This window comes from Vanessa atalanta, chromosome 16 (genome assembly GCF_905147765.1).
Source record: "Vanessa atalanta chromosome 16, ilVanAtal1.2, whole genome shotgun sequence".
Classification (NCBI taxonomy): Eukaryota; Metazoa; Arthropoda; class Insecta; order Lepidoptera; family Nymphalidae; genus Vanessa; species Vanessa atalanta.
In genome coordinates, this window is record NC_061886.1 from 4,488,808 (window position 1) to 4,509,650 (window position 20,843).

Here is a 20,843-nt window from a genome sequence, read left to right on the forward strand (position 1 = left end):
TTGAAAGTCGTATTGGTATAGCCACTATGCAATGTTGATTCAATTCATCCGGGTGAATTGTGAATTTTATTTACTTTTTAGTTCCAACGCCACCTACCGAGTCCAATCTGAACCGTCCAGGGTTGGCTGACCTACTTCAATCCACACAAATCGTCCCAACCATTTGAGCTCCGTTTTTTTTTCTTCAGTATTCTCAATAAAAAAAGATAAAGAAATAAGAATAGAAAAAAAAAATACATTTTAATTGATATAGACATGCTAGCCTTATTTTTTTTTAAATGATCACGTTTAAATTTCGAGCATTAGGAATCCAGTTTTAAAAAAGTCTAATCATTAGACATTTAGAATAAAATGTTTTAAAATAATTTACGTATATATTCATAATTACAAATGATTAAAAATAATATAGAATGATTTTTAATAATATAATCTGCTCCTTAATTATACAAATGGCTTGATTATGTTAATTAGCGCTGTTTATAAGCAGTTTTGATTTACTTGTGGCGTTTCACAGTTTGTAACCATTTTCAAAACAAAATTTATGTGTTGCCGCTACCGTCTTAAATAAATGTGGGTGTACTGATTCAAACCATATTAAATATATAAAAATAATTAGCAATTCCAAGTTATCATCGTACGTTTTTATAAGATCAGATTTTTCTGAAATAAATTTTACTCCTAATATATTTAATACATTTTAATTCAGAGTTATAAATATATTATTCGGTATCCTATATTATTTTCTAATTAGTAATAATGAAACAATATTACCAAGTAAAATATAATAATAGAAAAACGATAAGTATAGCTTCATCAATCTAGACGATAGAGGCTTAGAGGAGATGAGCTGGAGGGGATGGGGCGTTGACCTCGCATTCCGCCGCGTGGACCTGCTTTCTTTACTTGAAAATAATATTATCTCCTGAAGAAAATCGACTAAATAACAATCAATATAATATTAATTATTTATAACTAAGAATATGCATACTAAAATAATAATATAAATATATTAATTAATTCGAACCAAGAGTAAAATAGTTTAGAAACGATTTATATTTCCAATAAACGGTTTCTAAAATTCTATCAAATTTTAATAACTGAATCATATTAATATTAAATTATACACTTTAGTGCAATAAACTGGTTATCGAACGTTAAATATTACTTTAAGACAAGGCTAGTACTTTCAAAAAAGCAAGCTCTGTAAGCAACGTTTAAACGGCCAGATGGCTAGCTCGATTCATACTTCATAATAAGAAAAAAAACTCGTAGAGAGAAATTGATTCGACCCATAGACGTTGAGGCGTAGAGTTAAGAATAAACCAGATAGAGTAAACTTAAAAATATTGTTTATATAATAATCCTATTAACAGAAATACGATTTACACAAAGCATCACTATTTATTCAGACATAATGCTTGCGTAAATAATTCTACGTGACTTTTATAAATCTTCCTTTGAAGTTAGAAAAAATGTCATTTCAAAACGGCTTTGGATTAATATAGATTGCATTTTAGTTGTCTACGTATTATGCTTTTTAATGCTAATATTTCTTAAGTAGGTTTGAATAATATTATTATAATATTAATTCCAGCCTAAATATAAAACATAACTATAGAGTAAATGAGAAAAAAACATGTTATAATTAACACCATGAATCATCTCTAAATATTTCTTAATTCTTTGTCAATTATATCGTTCTCAGATAGGCAATCTCAAGCCCACTATTGAATTATTGTTACAAAAAAACCCGTCCGGGTCGATGTGAGAAGTGTGTCTTTAAATTGTAAACTAGACTATCGGAGTATCCTGTAGTGCTATTCTGTAAGAACTCACTTACACACAGTGATATACTTTTTTGTTACGAGTAACCTTTAAATGTTATAATTATTTTATTGTCAATAGCATAAGTTTTTTATAACAATACACGATCGAATTTTGCATTTTACATAATAGTTCTACTTTTATCGGCAACGTATACAACTAAAATCTAAGTATACTACTAAAATTTAATTATGATTCGCTTGTTTTAATTGTTCGTCTTCATATTCGTGTAGCTGTCACAACAGTTGTGCTGTTTGTAAAACGAAACGTCGAAACGAGGACGTTTTTCAAAACCCGTTTCTCGCACAGGCGATTGCCGTGCCGGAGCGTTTCCTCAATGAATTTTGTACTTGAATGTTTTTTTTTTGGACGATTTAGTTGAGTGACCGAAGTTTTCGTTCAATTACAGTCACAAAGACTATCACAATTGTAAATTCGTATTGTTTTTTTTTTCTTTCAAAATCATGAGTCACTTCATTTTCTTCGCCGGCGCTATCTCTTGTAAGTGTCTCTTCGAACAAAATACATTATACAACCGGTAACCGTAATGGAAAATATTTTTTAATGCAAGCCATTAGCGCGAGACCACAGTCCTCTCCGTAATTTCGGGTCTCACTTTTTTTAATCTCCGTGCCGGGTCTTGATGGGATTCTGAGCGACTGTCCATCGCGATCCTTATCTTAAAGTATAATAAGAAGAGACAGACGTTACTTATATTTTATTTAACGTCAAAAGTGATCGAACTGGTGCGATAAGGAGCTGGGAAGGAGAGATTTGTTTATGTCATTAATTATGTATATTATTTACGATTATAATCTGTTCAATGTACATAATTCGAGGGTATATTCGGAATTAAAATTTTTTGATATTAGAATATTTTATCGTGATCGTTCAAATGTTTTTGGATGTTCAAGTTCAAATTAAACGTCCAAGGTTGCAGCGAGATGTTATGTTTGGTTTGTTGGTTTGTAAGAATTGTAGGATTTTATTATCTTAGTCGGTTTTAAGTAACGTTTTCAAAGTAAGATGGTAATTGCCTTGTTAATTTGAATCCGTTGGCGGTTCGTTTGATCTCTGTAAAGTTGTCCGACTAGTGGTTCCAAATCCGTCATCCCACGTAGTTAATCTCGCATAGACTTCTCAATTCATTTCAAAATTAAGATATCACGTTCATTAAATATTTCTAATTTATTGGAAGTCGTTTCGAGACTGATATTCGTGTCAGGTTTTTATATTTAATACGTTCGCTTTTTCTATATTATTCGATTAATAACTAATTGGAAACTTAATTTTTACATCAATAACATATCACTCGTGTGGGGTCACATTTTTACTATACGTATATATATATATATGGACTGACTGACGCAAATATTACTGTGGATATTAATTTCCTTTCATTGGAGTAATATTATTAAACGAAACCCCTTCAAAATAAACTCCATATGAAACAATATTTTAATGTAACGATTGAAACAAAAATTGCGTTTAAAATCTCTATTTAACACTTTGATAGTTTGTCATTTTCTTATTGATTTACTATTCTTTCAAAACTGTAAAACTGGTGACGTATGAAATTTTAAGCTTAAGGTCATTTTATTATTTAATTTCTAGCCGTGAGATTTCCTTATTGAAAATTTAAGCCGTAAAAATTGGTACCTCCGGCTTATGTTCATGTGATATTAAGTCGGCAGTATTGAGTAAAAATTTAATTTTATTCCAAAACAATCTTTATGTTAATGTAATAAGACAGATTTTTGTAAGCAATCATTGAGCCAAACCGGTCACTGTCAATTCTAATATTTGCGTAAGGCTTAGGAAAGAGATTCTCGGTAAATTCATTCATGGACCTTCATTCGAAGACTTTGAATTAGTCAAAAAAATAAATTAAAACAATGCAATGTTCGCTTAGGAAATAACGTCGTCCTAAAAACTTTAAAGTTCAACACATTTTGGCACGTAAAGCATGAAGTATTATAAACAAGATCTGTGAAGAATGTAGATGTAATAAATCTCAGCTATAGCTTTATGACGCCGAGACACCATCATGTACAATCTTGATGAAACTAAAAACCATCGTAACGCGAGATGTTTGAGGTCATTACACTTTTTTGTTTATCTTCCATAGTAATGATATATTATTTACGCGGCACATTCTTCGCATGACAACGACGAAGAATTTAAGGACCTGGAACCATTATCATTAATGTGCTTCACTTGGGTCTCTCGCGTTTATCGCGCTCTTTGGACGTTATAAGCCTAATTTAAATAATTAAGGCAGTATTAAATTTAAAATTAGTATCACGCATTAGCAGAGTTACTTTTTATTTTATTTTATTCGAGATTAATTTTAATAAAAATTATTAAAATGCATTATTTCAGTTGATTATAAAATTTGCAAAGATTAATAACATTTGGTCTAATATACAGAAAAACCTTGTATAATCAAATATACAATTACAAGAAATATAAAACTCCTGATGATCTCAAATATTAATCGAAAAAATCTAACAATTACCGCGAACAAAAAGATCATATGGATTACTTTTGATGAATTGCAAATTTTATACTTCCGTTATAAAATAACATTAACCTTGAACTTCCTTAGTTCATATAAATCGACATATCTCTCTTCTAATATTGCTTCTTTTATTATTTAATAGCTGTACGATTTTGAAATAAGAACGGTATTATTCTTTTAAGTTAACGTACAGCAAATCATTAAAATCATCGGGACCGGCAACCTAATACCTCGCTACGTTAATAATATTAATCGAAGCGATTGGCCACAAAATGCTTTTAACGTAATTCGATTCGGCTGAACTGGAACTCTTGTGGAACGGATCCAAATAAAAATGATCTCGTCTGGCATTTCTATACCGCATTTTAAACAGTACGGTTTGCGTCGGTAGGGGTCAGTGAAGAATGGTGGGTGTAACGTACTCTCGTGCATGCTCCGTCTAAACTTGCCTTGAGAGTATAGGCTCAAATTACTCAGATCACGTTCAAGGTGGCTTTGCGCAGAATCGTGGTCACCGATGTTAAATTGTGACGTCGGTATTCACAATGTTACGTGGAAAGATGACCGATTCGTAAATGGCTTGAACTTTCGATTGTGTAGTATAAATGAAACAATTTGCCTTTTATAAGACGAGTTAAGTTTTTTAGTATTATTTCTGATAGACATGATGTTATACAATCAAAGGTTAAGATAATAGGATAACAATAATTAAATAACAACAAGTATGTTCAATTATAGTCTATCCGTGTCTTACCTGCATTTTGCAATATAACCGGTAAATACAGCCTGTTTTATATACGCGTAGCAATCTGGAACTTATGCTCGATACAACTCCTCCCATCCTCAGACATTTAATTAAACCACGATATTTTATAGCTTGAATCATTAAAATGTTTTCGAAGAACGTTAAGAGTGTAATATTACGATATAAACTGTTGAACGAGGTTAAAATATTTTGTACTCAATTTCACTTTCTTTGTTACAGGTACATACATTCTAAAGAGAAACCTTTTAAATGTACAGAATGTGGAAAAGGATTTTGTCAGTCGCGAACTCTAGCTGTTCACAAGATCCTTCATATGGAGGAGTCGCCACACAAATGTCCTGTTTGTAGTCGAAGTTTCAATCAACGTTCCAATCTCAAGACCCATTTATTGACACATACTGACCATAAACCTTATGAATGCAACTCCTGCGGAAAAGTATTCAGAAGAAATTGTGACTTGAGACGACACGCACTAACCCATGCAGTGGGCGATGTCCCTACGGGAGATGTTTTAGATGTGGGTGAAGAAGATATCGGCAGACCAGGTTCACCTATTGAACCAGGATTCGATGATGAAGATCCTGAACTATCATCACCAGAACATTCTCCAGTTAGAAGAGCACGTTCTTCTTCAATTGAAAGTACTGGGAGAGAGCAAAGCGAAGAAAGACCGCGACCTGTTTCACCATCGCCGGTTGAACGTACTCATTGCCATCATAATGAGAATAGAGATAGGGCAAGTCCTTACACTATGAGACCCCAATACCAAGAGAAACATCGAATGCCGATTTCAGATTTATACGAAAAGCGAAGATTTACTACTGACGAAATTATAGAAAAAGAAACACGCTACTCTGATATACCTGAACATCCAATAAGACATCCACAATTGCAAATCCGCCGAGACTTACATCATGTTCCACCACCAGATCCTTCAAAACTCAGTCAAATGGCTAGTCCATCTATAGATCCAGGGCCTACAGGAATGTATCTCAGTACATTTAGGAAACGAAGTCATCCACCAGATATTGGGGAAAATGTGAGGACTTGCGCAGCAGTATACCGAAGTCGTTCGCCGGAACCGACAAACCTTACGATGCCTCGACCTCCGATTGTCAATAACGATGTTGTGATTGGTATACCGCCCACAATTATGAACATACAATCTTATCACAAGTTTGGACTACCATTGCCACCTCCGCACCCACAAATCCCGTACGGGCATATATCTCATACCGTATTGGGACCACAGCAAACAGTCGCTCAAGATTTAATTGTGAAACATGTTCCACCTAAAGATACAGCGCCGAGTACTTCAACAAGCGTTACTAGTTGCAAAGATATATCACAGACCAATTTAAAAGAAACTACAGATACAGATTCTAGTTTGATTGCTAATGGTATTAAGAACATAGTCGGTATACAACCGAATGCGAACCCGAAGCCTGGAACGAGTCAATCGAGTGGCCCTAAAAAAGGTTTTAGCATAGAAGAAATAATGAGACGTTAAATATTACAATACGTAAAAGTGATAAGGATTATTTTAGATTGTAAATAAGTTATATTTTATTACTAATATAATTAGTGGTAATTTCTTGAGAAGTATTATTAGTTCAAAGTTTTAACAGTATAATGAATTCCTAGTGGTATGTTTGTATGTAATTGCGATGTGGATTTGGTTTTCGTAAAGATCTCATAAGGTTTGTTTGTGCAGTGTTTTGTTTACGTCCAAATTTTAATAACTATTAGAATAGTTTATCAAAATTTTAGGCCATACCTAATGTTTACTTAGAATATATATTTAAAGTTCCAATGTATTGTTTTAATTTAATTTGTATGTGTTTTTACGCAATAAATGAGATATGACTGTTTGGGAATAACAATGAATGTGTTATTTATTATTTAGATAATTATAAGTTATATAAAAAGGCAATGATAGGTTATTTAGATAAGAGTTATTTGCTAAGTATCTATGTCTTAATATTGTATAAAGATTAAATTTAAAAAGTAGAAGAATTTAATAAGCAACGTTTGAAATAAGAACACATTATGTTTTTTTTTTTTTATAAATGTTTGAAATTAATGTATTGTGATTATCTAGCATTCTATTTGGTGCAATTATTTTAATCATTCATTGATTGTTCTTTTTTCAATTTTATTAATAGAACGGATCATTCAATAGCTCGTTGCTCGGATGTTATTTTTTTAATGTTAGTATTACGTATTAAATTCAACTAATGTTACGTATGTACATTTTTTACTTTTTGTCTTAATAAATTATGATGAAAAATAAATTGTATTTGTTGTTATTTTCTCTTCTACTAAAGGATTCATTGAGTTTTTTATAACTATTTATATATTGATTACTAAATATTAACTTAATACTAATAGTTAATGTATTGATATCAAACTTTAAATATTTATCTACACTAAATGTATCTTATGTAATAGTATCCGTTGTTTTTTTATAAGAAATACCATCGGCATGTTCTTAAATAAAGAAAAAAAAATTGACAATATTAGTTTTTAATATATGTGCAAACATAAAGTCACATCAGTTATTAATGTCACAATACTCAACTGACAGAAATAATAACTATTATTTAATTTATTTGCTGTTTTTTTTTTGGGTCCGTAGCCAATTGGCAAAAAAACGGAACCCTTATGGATTCATCATGTCTGTCATGTCTATATCACATATGTCCATATGTCACAGCCACTTCTTACTGAAACTATAAGAACTATCTGTTGAAACTTGGTAAGTAGATGTATTCTGTGAAACGCATTAAGATAAACACAAAAAAAAAATAATGAATTTTGGGGGTTCCTCATACGTAGACTGAAACTCAAAAAAAATATTCCATCAAACCCATACGTGTGGTATCTATGGATAGGTCTTCAAAAATGATATTGAGGTTTCTAATATCATTTTTTCCTAAACTGAATAGTTTGCGCGAAAGACGCTTCCCAAGTGCTAAAATGACCTCCCCCCCCCCGTAACTTCTAAAATAAGAGAGATTTAAAAATATATGATGTACATTACCATGCAAACTGACCATCACCGAAAATTAACCGCAATTTACCTTTCATTCAATCAACACAAATATTAAAAAAACATTTTTTTGTTCTTTGCCGCTTTTTTTTCTAATAATTGCCATCTCACGCACACAAAGACATCAGACATCAGCACGAACGTCACTTATACTAATGCAAGCCAATAATAGGCGTAAAGAGAGCTTTCGCGAATGAACAGACTTCTACTCCTTACTACTACTAAAAAGGACTTACGTACTATCACAATCAAAAAATAAGAACACAGTAACTATCTGAAGAACCTTTCGAATACGAAAATTAGTCACGAGCGAGAATCGAACTGGCTTTCTCTGTCTAGTCGGTTGCCAATCAAAGATCATTTATTGCGTATATTAACGGAAATTAAAATATAAAAACGTCTCACGATTCTAATTAATAAAAATTATATATTCATACTGTTTTAATTCATAAAAAAACCGATGTATATTTCTTAATCGTATAATATAAAACATTGATAGGTTTTATTAAATAATTGGAAACATCGTAAATATTTATGTTATATTGACGTTTTACTGTTTGTTTTTTTTTTTATACAGGCTGTGAGTTTTTATTTTAATAAAATGTATTTTATATAACAACAAATCTCTTAATAAAAAAAGTTAAAATTAGTCGTTTTTTTATATTAGGCTAAATCAATCAAGGCCTGTAAAGTATCGCTATTGGGTTAAGGACTACTGTCCTTATTTGACGAAAAGGATGAGAGCTTAGTCCAGTGTCGGTTGGGAAAATCACATGTAGGTACTCACAGATTATTATCTTTCACTTGAAAATTTCTACACAATTTCCTTTACTTGAAAATTTAGTGGTGATTGCTCAGGTTTAGACAAATATTTCAACCAACACAAATATTTTACATAGTAAATGAAAAAAAGTAAAATTGTTGCTTGTCAAAATGTCATAATGGTCAAAGTAATCTGCTTCAATTATGTAAATAATTCGCCGGCATCACTGTGGTTTTAAATGTGATAGAATTTCCTTTGATTCCAATTAAATTAATTAAGTAATTACTGTAAATTTTAAATAAGGAAACTCACGATACCTTCGTGCGCTACAGACTTTAAAAAATTTAATGCACAAATGGAAGATATGAATATGTAAGGATGCTTGTGTGGATTTTATCTCGCGATCAGAGTAAAATCGAAGCGTTCTAAATTCTGATCCCAAGTACCGTCTGAAAAATATATAGATCGATTAACAAGTCATACATTAGCGAGTCAATGAAATTACAAACAATATTATATTTTTTATTTATATTTTATTATTTGGTACATATTTACAGTTTTCAACAATGTTATAAAAAATAATAATACAGAGAGACTTAGCAGAGTTAAGGTTTTACTATTTTTTATTATTATTCTATAACGACGCCAACTATGGCGCAAAGGTTTTTGAGAAAGAAAGTGTTGCCATATATTCATATGTCAAAGACCAAAAGACAATGTCAAATGATATTATTATATATGTCATATATTGCGCATGAAATAAATAAGACGAATTCGAAACACCATAACCTAAAATTAATTCATAAATTATTATTTATATGTTTAGGTATTTAGTAAATTAAAATAAAAACAGATAAAAACTAAAAAATAACGGTTTTAGTTAAAAACATATATTTATTTAACTCATTATTAAATATAGTGATATTCCTTATTATTTCCACAAGCTCTTACGGTAAAACAATTCTTGTTTTTTTGTTTTTTTATTTATTTAAAATAGGTAGGACGTCTGGGCCATCTGGTGATAAGTCATCACTGCGCATAGACATCGGTACTGTAAGAAATTTTAGCCATCCCTTACATGGCCAATGCCCCGCCACCCTTGGGAACTAAGATGATACTATGTCCCTTGTGATATTTGTTCTATAAAAGGGAAAGGAAAATGTACTAATATATTATTAAGAAACTGAAACTTAATGAAATACTAAAGAATTCACGTCTAGTATCAAATCAAGAACGATTTTTTTATATCATTTAGGTTCGCGGACTGGCAATGTTAGCTATTCCTTACATCACCAATGCGCCACCAACTTCGGAAACGGCCAATCTTAAGGGAGACCAGCCAACTGTGCAGACTACGTTATAGTGCACCAGTGTGTGCACAAGCAAAGGTGCACTCTCATAATCTGATTGGAAAGAGTTCAGGCGCAGGACTTCTTCTTCTATAGACCCCATCTGGGAATTGAAGCCAGGACCTCGGGAACACGGGTTACTCCACCTAATATTTTTTTATTGCCCTGTCCCGGGGTCTGACCTCTTTTAAGCTTTCCATTACACCAACGAGGCAATCGTTGCTTTTATATCAAATAACTGCTTTTTTAAGGAGTTCCATGTTCAAAATCCAATCGTGAGGATATATGAGTAGGTACATATACCTATCATGGGTGCTGGAGTCGAAATTTTTGACGAAATCTGAATGATACCACAACGCAACCTCGCGAAAAACAAACGTTATATGTTAATAAAATAGATAATTACTTGCTTAACTTAACGCTAACAATGTTTTAATTATTTAAAAATCTATTTACATTATATAATAATATAACCTTATTTATATACTTTTCAGATTTATATTTTAATTTAAAAAATATTAGATACTCGTAGTTAATTAAACATAAAGAAACGATTAAAGCATAAAATATCAATGTATTTTTGTATCTCAATCCAACCGATGTTTAAATATGAAAAAAAATTAAACAAATAATGTTTGTTTTTTGATAATCATATTATGACTGGCCATACGAAAAACCATCATTGCTACTAGTGTATGAAAATTTTCGGTCTCAGAATTAAAATTTAGACTTTATATTTTTACGAGTGAATGTCGTACATTCGTTCATTCCGGCTCCGAGGTGAAAGTACTGTGAATGTGCAATCAATAACGAATGAAATTATTCCGTAGCGACTCTGGCAAATTGCACCAGCCGATGATTGATACGGAGATGACAACTACGAGAACACAAGTACAGTGTGTGTCCGCTTAGATTGAGCTTTTATTTGCCGACTTGAATTAAAAAGGTTTGTATACATTTTTTGCTACTGATAAGTACATTTTTATAACTGACATACATAATTCATAAACTCAGCATGAAATTTTATGAATCCATACTAGTAGTAACTAGTATAGATGGGAGTTATTCTACAATTATTTTAAAATGTGTTTATTTTTTATATAAAATAAAAAGCTTTTTACATATTTTTATTGCGATTGTCTTTTATCAGTTTTCAGACTCCGAATCACTGAATACGTAAATATGGCTACGATTTTTATTGTTTATGTAGGAAACCCACAGGTAGTTTCAATGATTAAGGTAAAATAATTTTATAAGAAGAAGTCTTCAAGATGACTGACTCAAAAAATAACAGGTTATGTGTGAGTAATGAGATTATTGGCACAAATAATTGTACGTACTGATTTGTAGTAATATTACCTAGGCAATTTAATTTATAACAATAATCCGATAAAGGCTTCTTCTGAATTTTTTTGTATAGCGACCTATCCTTTTACACCATGACCTTGAGCTGGACAGCCTTATACCAATAAGATAGTTGGTAACATCACTATGACAATATTAAAATACCAATTAAAATGACATCATCATTACAATTTTCCTTATAATTTCGATTTTCGCAAGCACTTTTCATCGAATTTTGTACATGACTACATATAATACCCGGATTCGAGCGGTAACGTTTAATCGTAAATCTAACACGTGCGTTGAATTCAAAATAACGAGTAGTTTTACATATAAATAACGCCGAGTGGGAAACCCGTTCACATAATCTTAACCACTGTAAACTACGTGATGAGAAAATTTAGTTTTATCGTAACTAACGAAAGAGCCGAGATGGCCCAGTGGTTAGAACGTGTGCATCTTAAACGACGATTGGGCGTTCAAACCCAGGCAAGCAACTGAATTATGATGTTCTTAACTTGTGTTTATAATTTTTTCATGCTCGGCGGTGAAGGAAAACATCGTGAGGAAACCTGCAAGTGTCCAATTTCAATGAAATTTTGCCACATTTGTATCCACCAACCCGCATTGGAGCAGCGTGGTGGAAAACGGGGAGGAGGCCTTAGCCCAAAGTGGAAAATTTACTGGCTGTTAATGTTGTAACTAACGATGATTTATACCATTGCACAAGTCAAGCAAGCTGCTCTTAATCCTCCGTTAGTGGTTTCGTATTTCTTTGAATTTGATCTTCTGTCATATAATCGTTGTTCGCGCCAAATCCAAGGCTGAATTACAAATACACAAACACGTATTAGTAATTAAGGTAATTGCGAAGAAGTTATTTAATTATGTATTAATGTAGTGATGGAGAAATCTCCCTTGGGGGGGGGCGGTTCCAACGACTGCTTTACAATAAAATTTAATGCCGGTCGCATGTATTGTACGAGACTATGTTTGAAATATATCTTAAGCTTACCACATAGTCATGGATAACTGGTATTCACACCATACAACTTTTAACTTTTAAATTCGAATGAATATAACTATTTATATATAATTTTGTTAATTACCAAATTTTCATATACATTTATCTATTTCGTCCGCTGCTGCACGTTCAGGAAGTTCTTCAAGATGGCGCGAAATATTCTTGTCGTTCATTGGTCAAACTACATCTAAATAAGTAATGAGGGAGAGAGACAAATATATATGTTTTTATATCAGTTAGAAAGAGAAATATTTAAAGTTATTTTTGATAAACATAAAACATTCGTTTTATTTTTTTAATTTTAGATAAAATTATTCTCATTGTTCAATTATTTATCAAAGACAAATGGACTGGAAATTATGGAAAAAATAATTTCGTATAAGATTATAATAAATATTATAGAAAGAAATATGGTGATATATATATAGTCTATAGAGGTAGGTACTATCCACTCATCACATATTCTACCAATAAACAACATTTTTTTTTATGTGTTCCGTGTTGAAGAATAAGTGAGTATTACTTATAGAGGAAATAACGTCTTAAATCCCAATACCAGGATCGCATTGTATATTGCCGAAATAATTTAGATATCTTACAAGATTTTCTTCTTAGTGCTAATTTTGATAGGTGTTTGTGACCTCACCTTTAGGTGGCCCGTTTGCCAGCACACCTTGGAAGTCGATATTTCTAATAAAGGAAATAATAGCAGATCGAAGTAGCGTTGGATTGGTTACTAATATCAAAGGAACGAGGCCTAGAGTGGAGTGGATCGGCAAACGTAGTGTTGGGCGCTTTCCAGTCAGGTGGACAAATGAAAGGACAGATGATGAAGGTAGTGGGACCCAACTGGACGGCGGAGAAGCGACAGCTTGATTACACTTCAAATCCAGGACCCGGGCTAATATATAGAACTTCTCGAACATTCTCAAACAGAAAATCCCAGCAAATTTTTATTGGCATTACCTTACAAGTTACCCACTAAACCAACGAGTTTCATTTGGCAATCCATAAAGTCGTGATGTCTATGTCATTTACAACGTACTATCACTGAATACATAAACATGAGTAATATGCATAAGTAATTTTATAGTTCGGTAAAATCAAAGCTCCCATCATGATGAGTAACAAACGGAAAACGTTTAACGAATTCTTAATCATTGTTGTGACATTTTTTTTACATGTACGAAAACGTCCAAATATAAATTGGCACCACCGTATATGAATAAATGTATATTGGCCATATTCTTGTGTGTAATATTTATTACTCCGTATATTACATAAAGAACCAATTTCAAATAGGAAGGCGATATATAGTCTACTTTGAGGTAAGCTGTAAATATTAACCAAGTCATATTCTTTACATACATGCGATACTATCCCATATAGCTGAGTCTGTGTCTCTTGTGTCTAATTATATTGGTTACATACATTCACAGTATAGAGAACACACAGCAATAATAATTACTGTTGTTTGGCGGTAAAATAGTCTTGTTTGTGTGGTACCGACTAACACAGCTCTATCATTGAAAATAATATAAATACACTTAACTCTATTCTTTTAAATAAATCATTCGTTATTAATTCATAAGGTTAAATTTTTACCTATAAAGCTTAAATGGTTAATACTTTATGGGAGAAGAGTTAAACTAATTTATTTATTTATCTGACAACACCAACAAGTAGTAAAACAAAAATACACAGTAAACCAAAAGTCATAATAAGTAAATGGGTAATTGGCTACTTTTTTACAGGTGTTCTATGATTTCTTAGAAATTGAAATATAAGTCAACATTGTAAAAAGCTAATTGATAAAATAAAATAATCTTAGCTATGTTACCTTTCAGGAACGGACTTTTTTATTAAATGCATAATAACACACTATATTAAGTTTGCATACTTTAGGTAAAATGTAAATGAAAAAAATTAAGAAATATTTGAGATTCTGCTGTAATTATTGAAATAACTACATAATTATAAATACCTCTTTTAGCACTTCATTCTGAAAACTTACATATTATTATTTCTTCACTCGAACTTATTTTCAGTCTTTATCTAATATTAAAACGAATCATATAAATGACGACGATAAGATGACGAATTTGGCAATTATCTTCAAAATCAAAATCAACATATTTTTTATTCAAGTATTTCGTCGACTATCACAAATACAGAAAGTAAACCATAGAACGCATTTATTTAAAATAATTAAATACATAATAAACTATATGTAATAATAAAATACAATTCCTAAATCAAACTATGAATCAAGAAATGTTCACATTTAAGAATCGAATAATCCATCTCTCGCCGCTATAGGCACGTTCCAATAATATGACTTAATGATACCTTTGTAAGATTTCAAGACAAATATTTTCGCGAATGAATAATTATTTTACCAAGTACATTGTTTGAGACCTTGTACTAAAAATATTGAAAAATGATAAGACTAGAATTTGTTATATTGGTACCGTAGTTTTAACAATAGAATCGTGTCTAGATACTCTTATGAAAAAGGCTCACTAAAGGCATTTGCTATTATTAAGTATCCAATGGTCTAAGTTTGATAAATTAAAGGAGTAAGCCCTCTGATTGACTTTGGCCATAGAGACCCATAGCAATGGAATTTAACTAAATGGTTGAAAACAAAGGCGCACTCTCTATTTACTTTGGTAGTCCGAAAGAACAAAAAAACGACTGATTTGAAAGAGATCAAGTAAAGACGTTACGTCCTTTCCAAAGTATTGAAGTTCAACAATGTTAAATTCAAAACTCAGGGCTACTATAAATTCAAAATTAAAAACGATATTGAAGATTATGTCGTCTTGACCGATTTCGGTTACAATGGCAAATCTCAAGGGAGACCAGCAGTTTAAGAATTACGCAGAACATATTATTGTGCACATGTTTTTGTTGAGCAGTGTGTGGTCTTCCGTTGTCGTGCAGCAGCAGTGGCCTAGAGCGATTGACCAATCTCGGTTGTTGAGCAGCTAGTTCTTCCTTCATGGTTTGCAGTTTCTGACAATAGATATCTGTCGTAATCGTTTGGTCAGATTTTGGAAAGCTGTAGTGAACGACAGCGGCGCTAGTCCACCAAACACTCACAAGTTATTTTTCTGAGTCAATTTTCGTTTAGGGCAGGATTTGGGTGGGTCTCCAAGGTTCATCCATTGTGACGAGCTCATTCGATTATCGTACAGTATCTACATTTCATCACAAGTAATGATTCGATTTAAAATCGCTTAATTATTGTGTCGGTTGAGCAAAGAAACATAGCAATCGACGCGTGCTTGCAAGTTCGATTCACTCAATTCATGAGGTACCCATCATTCAAGTTTTTTAAGTTTCGCGATTTGCTTCATGTGGATTAATACAGTTATATCACTTACCCCGAAGCCTGCAGTTATCTATGAAGTGCTTTGTGATGGATCCGCTTCCACAATAGCCTTTAATTCTTCATTTTCCTCTTTGGCCTTCCACGGGTAAGGTTCTAAAGGTCGAAATTTCCAGAACGAAAACTTTGAAAAACAAAAAACGTACCGTGCTTTCTTTTGCGACACCAGCGCCGTACACATCATTTATCCTTCGAGTTGTTTCTGCAGCACTGGTGCCACGGTAGACATCGTACTCGTAATATCACGATGTCAAAGAAAAAAAAATGAGGAAAATACAAACGAATAACTGTTTTCAAAACTCAAATGTACCAGTTAAATAAATTTGAATTTCGAATTCTTAACTAAAAAGGAGATATTTCAAATCACGGTTGTACGACAAAATGCTAATTTCAGATGTACCTAACAGTGAACCAACCAGAGAATCTAGCCTGGAATTTATAACCGTACAAACTAATAACTAGTATATGCTATATGTAATAGGTAGACAGATGAGCAAATAGGTAACATGACGGTAAGCTAGATGGTATTTTAACCATACCTTACAACGCCAATATGCCAGCAACAACTGAATTTAAAAGAATGAACTACCAAGGAAATTATTGTTATTGGAAACAAACAACAATTATTTCTTGAAGGGTGCAACAAACTGAAAAAGTATTTGCGCTTGGTGGTATAATTTGAAAAGGGAACCCAACCAGACGTTCTTGCATAAAGTATACAAAGTAAACACCAAGTATATAGAAAAAATTCTAGTGTCTGTCTACTATCAAAACTTATGAATATAGATTACCTAAACAATCTATGTTCTTAAGGGTCCTTAAGAAAATGAGGCCGTCTTGTGTTTCCTTGCACAATATTCGTAGGTCTGAGAGCTCTACTATGTCTGGTATCTAGACATAACAAACATAGATCTAAATCCATAAAATCTGTCTCAAACTTTTGATACTAGACATATCATTAAATGTATATCGTGACGAATTCTTTTTACTAATAAATGTGATAATTACCAAAACACAAAATCAAGCTCGTCTTACAACCTAGCTTGATAGTAATTTTAAAGTTTTTGACACACCGAAACAAAAATTAACTAAAATATTTTCTAATTGCGCCACAATTTAACATTGGAGCCTAATTTTAACTAAACAGTAAATATTACTAATTAATTTGTATAACACTGACAGTAGCTATTTATTATATAATTTTGATTTTTTTTAAAAGATATTTTTAGTGAACATTTTAAAAACAGCTTAGTTTTGTATGGAATTAGTTTTTTTTTTTTAATATTTAATATTCAATTATGCCTATATATATATATAGGTTGATTATATGGTATTATCAACCTATAGCCATATCAAATTTTATCAAAATCGCTTCAGCAATTTTAACATGAAATAATAATTACATCATCTTAACCAGATTTATTATTTCTTGAAATAATAATAGAATGAATAATTTGAAAGGTAATACAAAAAAGATATATATTAAATATATCTGAGCTATAACTTCATGACCACTATAATTTCTAAACTGTGAGTCAGACGTAGCAACTGATATCATAAAATCTAATAACTGGTCGACTGCTTGGTCTAGCCATTGGTAACTTGTTTACAAAAGGTTATACCGAGAAAAGTAATTGTTACCGAAATAAATACAAAAGTAAAACATTCAATGTTTTAATAATTGGGATTTACCGAAATAACTACAAAAATATTAAATAATAAATAAATAAATATTGGACAACATCACATACATTACTCTGATCCCATTGTATGTAGCTAAAACACTTGTGTTATGGAAAATCAGAAGTAACGACAGTACCACAAATTCCCAGACCCAAGACAACATAGAAAATTAATGAACATTTTCGACATTGACTCGGCCGGGAATCGAACCCGGGACCTCAGAGTAGCGTACCCATTAAAACCGGTGTACACACTACTCGATCACGGAGGTCTTCAAATATTGTTCTATTTCTCTATTTTAATGAAACAATAAGCCTTATAAGCTGACTCTCGTGTTAGTCTATCTATCAGAACCTATTTTTAATAAGGTAGTAACGCCCTTAGAAATTGGAACGTAAACGCATTACACAAATTGAATGCATACGTAATTAGTAAGCCTTTATTATGTTATACGACTTAAATTAACGACTTAAATTAACTTGAAGTCAATAACATATGTTAAACTATAAGATCAAATATATTTCATTCAATAAGTACCACGAATTCAGTCTTTATTAACGAATTCAATTAAATCATCTATCACATATTATAGTATATTATATACCGAGAGGAACTCGCAAGAACCGCATTGATGACTCTTTTATACGGATTTACGTATTACCTTTATTTTTTAAATGACAAGCAAGGATTTTAATTGCTTACACTTTTAGAATAAAATCAAATAATACGCTTTGTCTATTAAAGATTCTATTAAGTATGTATTAATTCTCATTATTATAGGTTGTCTAATTGTTATTTGAAGATTTCAAAACTTTTAGCTTTATCAAATTAAAATAATTACATTTATTTATTTTACTCCCTAAAAACGTATATTTTTTTTTATTAATCTTAACAATATTTTGAAAAAATTGTTAAGAAAATTATTTCAAGTAAAGTCCTTAGTGAAAATGTATAGATGATATTCATGAAATTAATGAAACATGCAAATTAATTACAACTCCTAATAAATCCAAGTAATTATAATATTTTAATTTAAAAAAAAAAAACGAAATATTAATATATATTCGATGTCCACTTCGATCCATAGATTCTGCTATCGTTATAAACATATTGTATTTTAATCTTTATGACCCACACAATAAGGACTACAAACTGCGTATAGCGAAATTTTATTAAAATGACTAGTGCATATTTTAATGAAATATGAGCCTTATATACTTTTGAATAAGGAATAAAAATCAATATAGTTGATTTACATTGAGAGTATTATCTCAAATGCACGGGGCGGCGGATCGCGAACTGTTATGATAGGGCTGTCAACAAAAAATAAAAATAAGTGGACTTCCAAATTAAAAATTACTCAATCGAGTTTATTGTTAAAAGGTTTTATATTACAACAAAACCGTTGTTGTCTATCTTGTAACTAATAATTGTCTATCCGCGTTACCGCTTCTAGTACTTACATACGCGTTGAATATATTATCACCTATGTATTGATTTGCTATTGCCAATCATGGGAACCTTAGTGTCTAAATCCCTTATGCAAATAATTGATCTAGTTACATAACTTGAACTAGTAATATAATTAGAATGAAAAGTATATTTGATTTTTTTTTTTTATTTTATGGTATGAGTTGGCGGACGAGCCTATTGGCCACCTGATGGTAAGTACCACCACCAAAAAATAATGGCTAAATTGGGAACTAAGATTTTATGTCCCTTGTGCCTGTAGTTAAACAGGCTCACTCACACTTCAAACCGGAACTCAACAATACTGAGTACTGTTATTTTGGGGTAGAATATTTGATGAGCGGATGGATACCTACGCCTTGAGACGGGACTTGAAAACGGGCTTACCCAAAGCCCTACCATTAAGTAAATAAATTTGATGTAGATAAATAAATTTAATTAGAATTACAGTTATGGGAATAAAACTCTTACATCCGCAATTAAAGAAATAAAAACTACGTAAGCGTCTGGAGAGATACAGATATCGATAAATCACGAACACTAAAAAAATAAATAAATTAGACTTTTAAAGTTAAATGTCAATACCCACACTAGTACTCCTTAATCGACATTTACATAAAAAATATAATCAGCGAACTAGGGAAAAATATATTATGACTAGATAATAAATTTAAAAAATTACCAACCCTATGCAGGCACCCAATACATTCTACCACCTAATTAAAACGGTGCAGGAGACCCTTTTATCGGTTCCGAAGATTGTTACTGCAAAATGACACGCGAGCGTTCGGCTCTTTTCGGCAAACTTCGGTCAATAAGTGATAAATCTTACCATCAGAAAAAAAAATCTACTAGAAATGACATCAAGCTAACGTTTTATTGTCTGTTTAACTTTGACGAACCAAAATTCATAAAATATTTTTAGTGATTTTAGAGAAAATCGTGTAATACACCTAATATTATAATATATATTTAAAATGTCTTTGATAATAAATACTTCAAAATGCTCATTTATAGAGTATATGATGATAATCTTATGCTTTTTAGTCTTTTTGTCCGTCTTTTATTTATTAGCGAGAAGTGTATCTGATAGGATTTTCCATCGGTAAATCATTATTCAGAAACCCAAAGAATTTTCTTAAGTATAAGTGTTTTATGGTAGCCTGCATGATCCATTGTTAATCCATATTTTTAACATAAAATGGTAAAATTCCATATAATCTCTTAAATAAAAACCTGAAAACCAGTTTGCGTATTTTCAAACTTTCTTCCCATCTTTGGTGATGTTCAATTAAAAATGTCGTACCAACTGTCTTTAACTAATAAGCATATCTTTAAACGTTTAACTTCAAAAATGAAGAATGACAGCATCCACATTTTTGAATCTGTCAAATGATGAATTTAAAAAACGTCATAACATTTTTCTTTGTCGTATAAGTTGTTTAGTTAATACGCTTATTCTTAATTTTATGTTTCTAATTAATATTTGCATGCATGCTGTGGTCTCCTATAATTGAAGGAGACAAACAACTTATATTGTTTAATTTTTAAGAATATGTATTTAGTGTGTAGGTATCTATTGTTGGAGACTGTTGGAGACATAAATTAAATAAATAAGCAAAAAACTAATCATTGTTTTCCATATGTCTAATC

At 31.4% G+C, this 20,843-nt stretch overlaps 1 protein-coding gene across 1 annotated transcript in view; it reads left to right on the plus strand.

Moving 5' to 3' along the window:
* The window catches only part of LOC125070042 (RE1-silencing transcription factor), a 31,312-nt gene extending 24,416 nt beyond the window's left edge, over positions 1–6,896 (plus strand). Inside the window, exon 3 of the mRNA XM_047679712.1 lies at positions 5,331–6,896. Coding sequence (XP_047535668.1) covers positions 5,331–6,621 — 1,291 coding nt within the window. The 3' untranslated portion in view covers positions 6,622–6,896. The remainder of the gene's footprint in view (positions 1–5,330) is intronic.
* Positions 6,897–20,843: the final 13,947 nt, after the last annotated feature.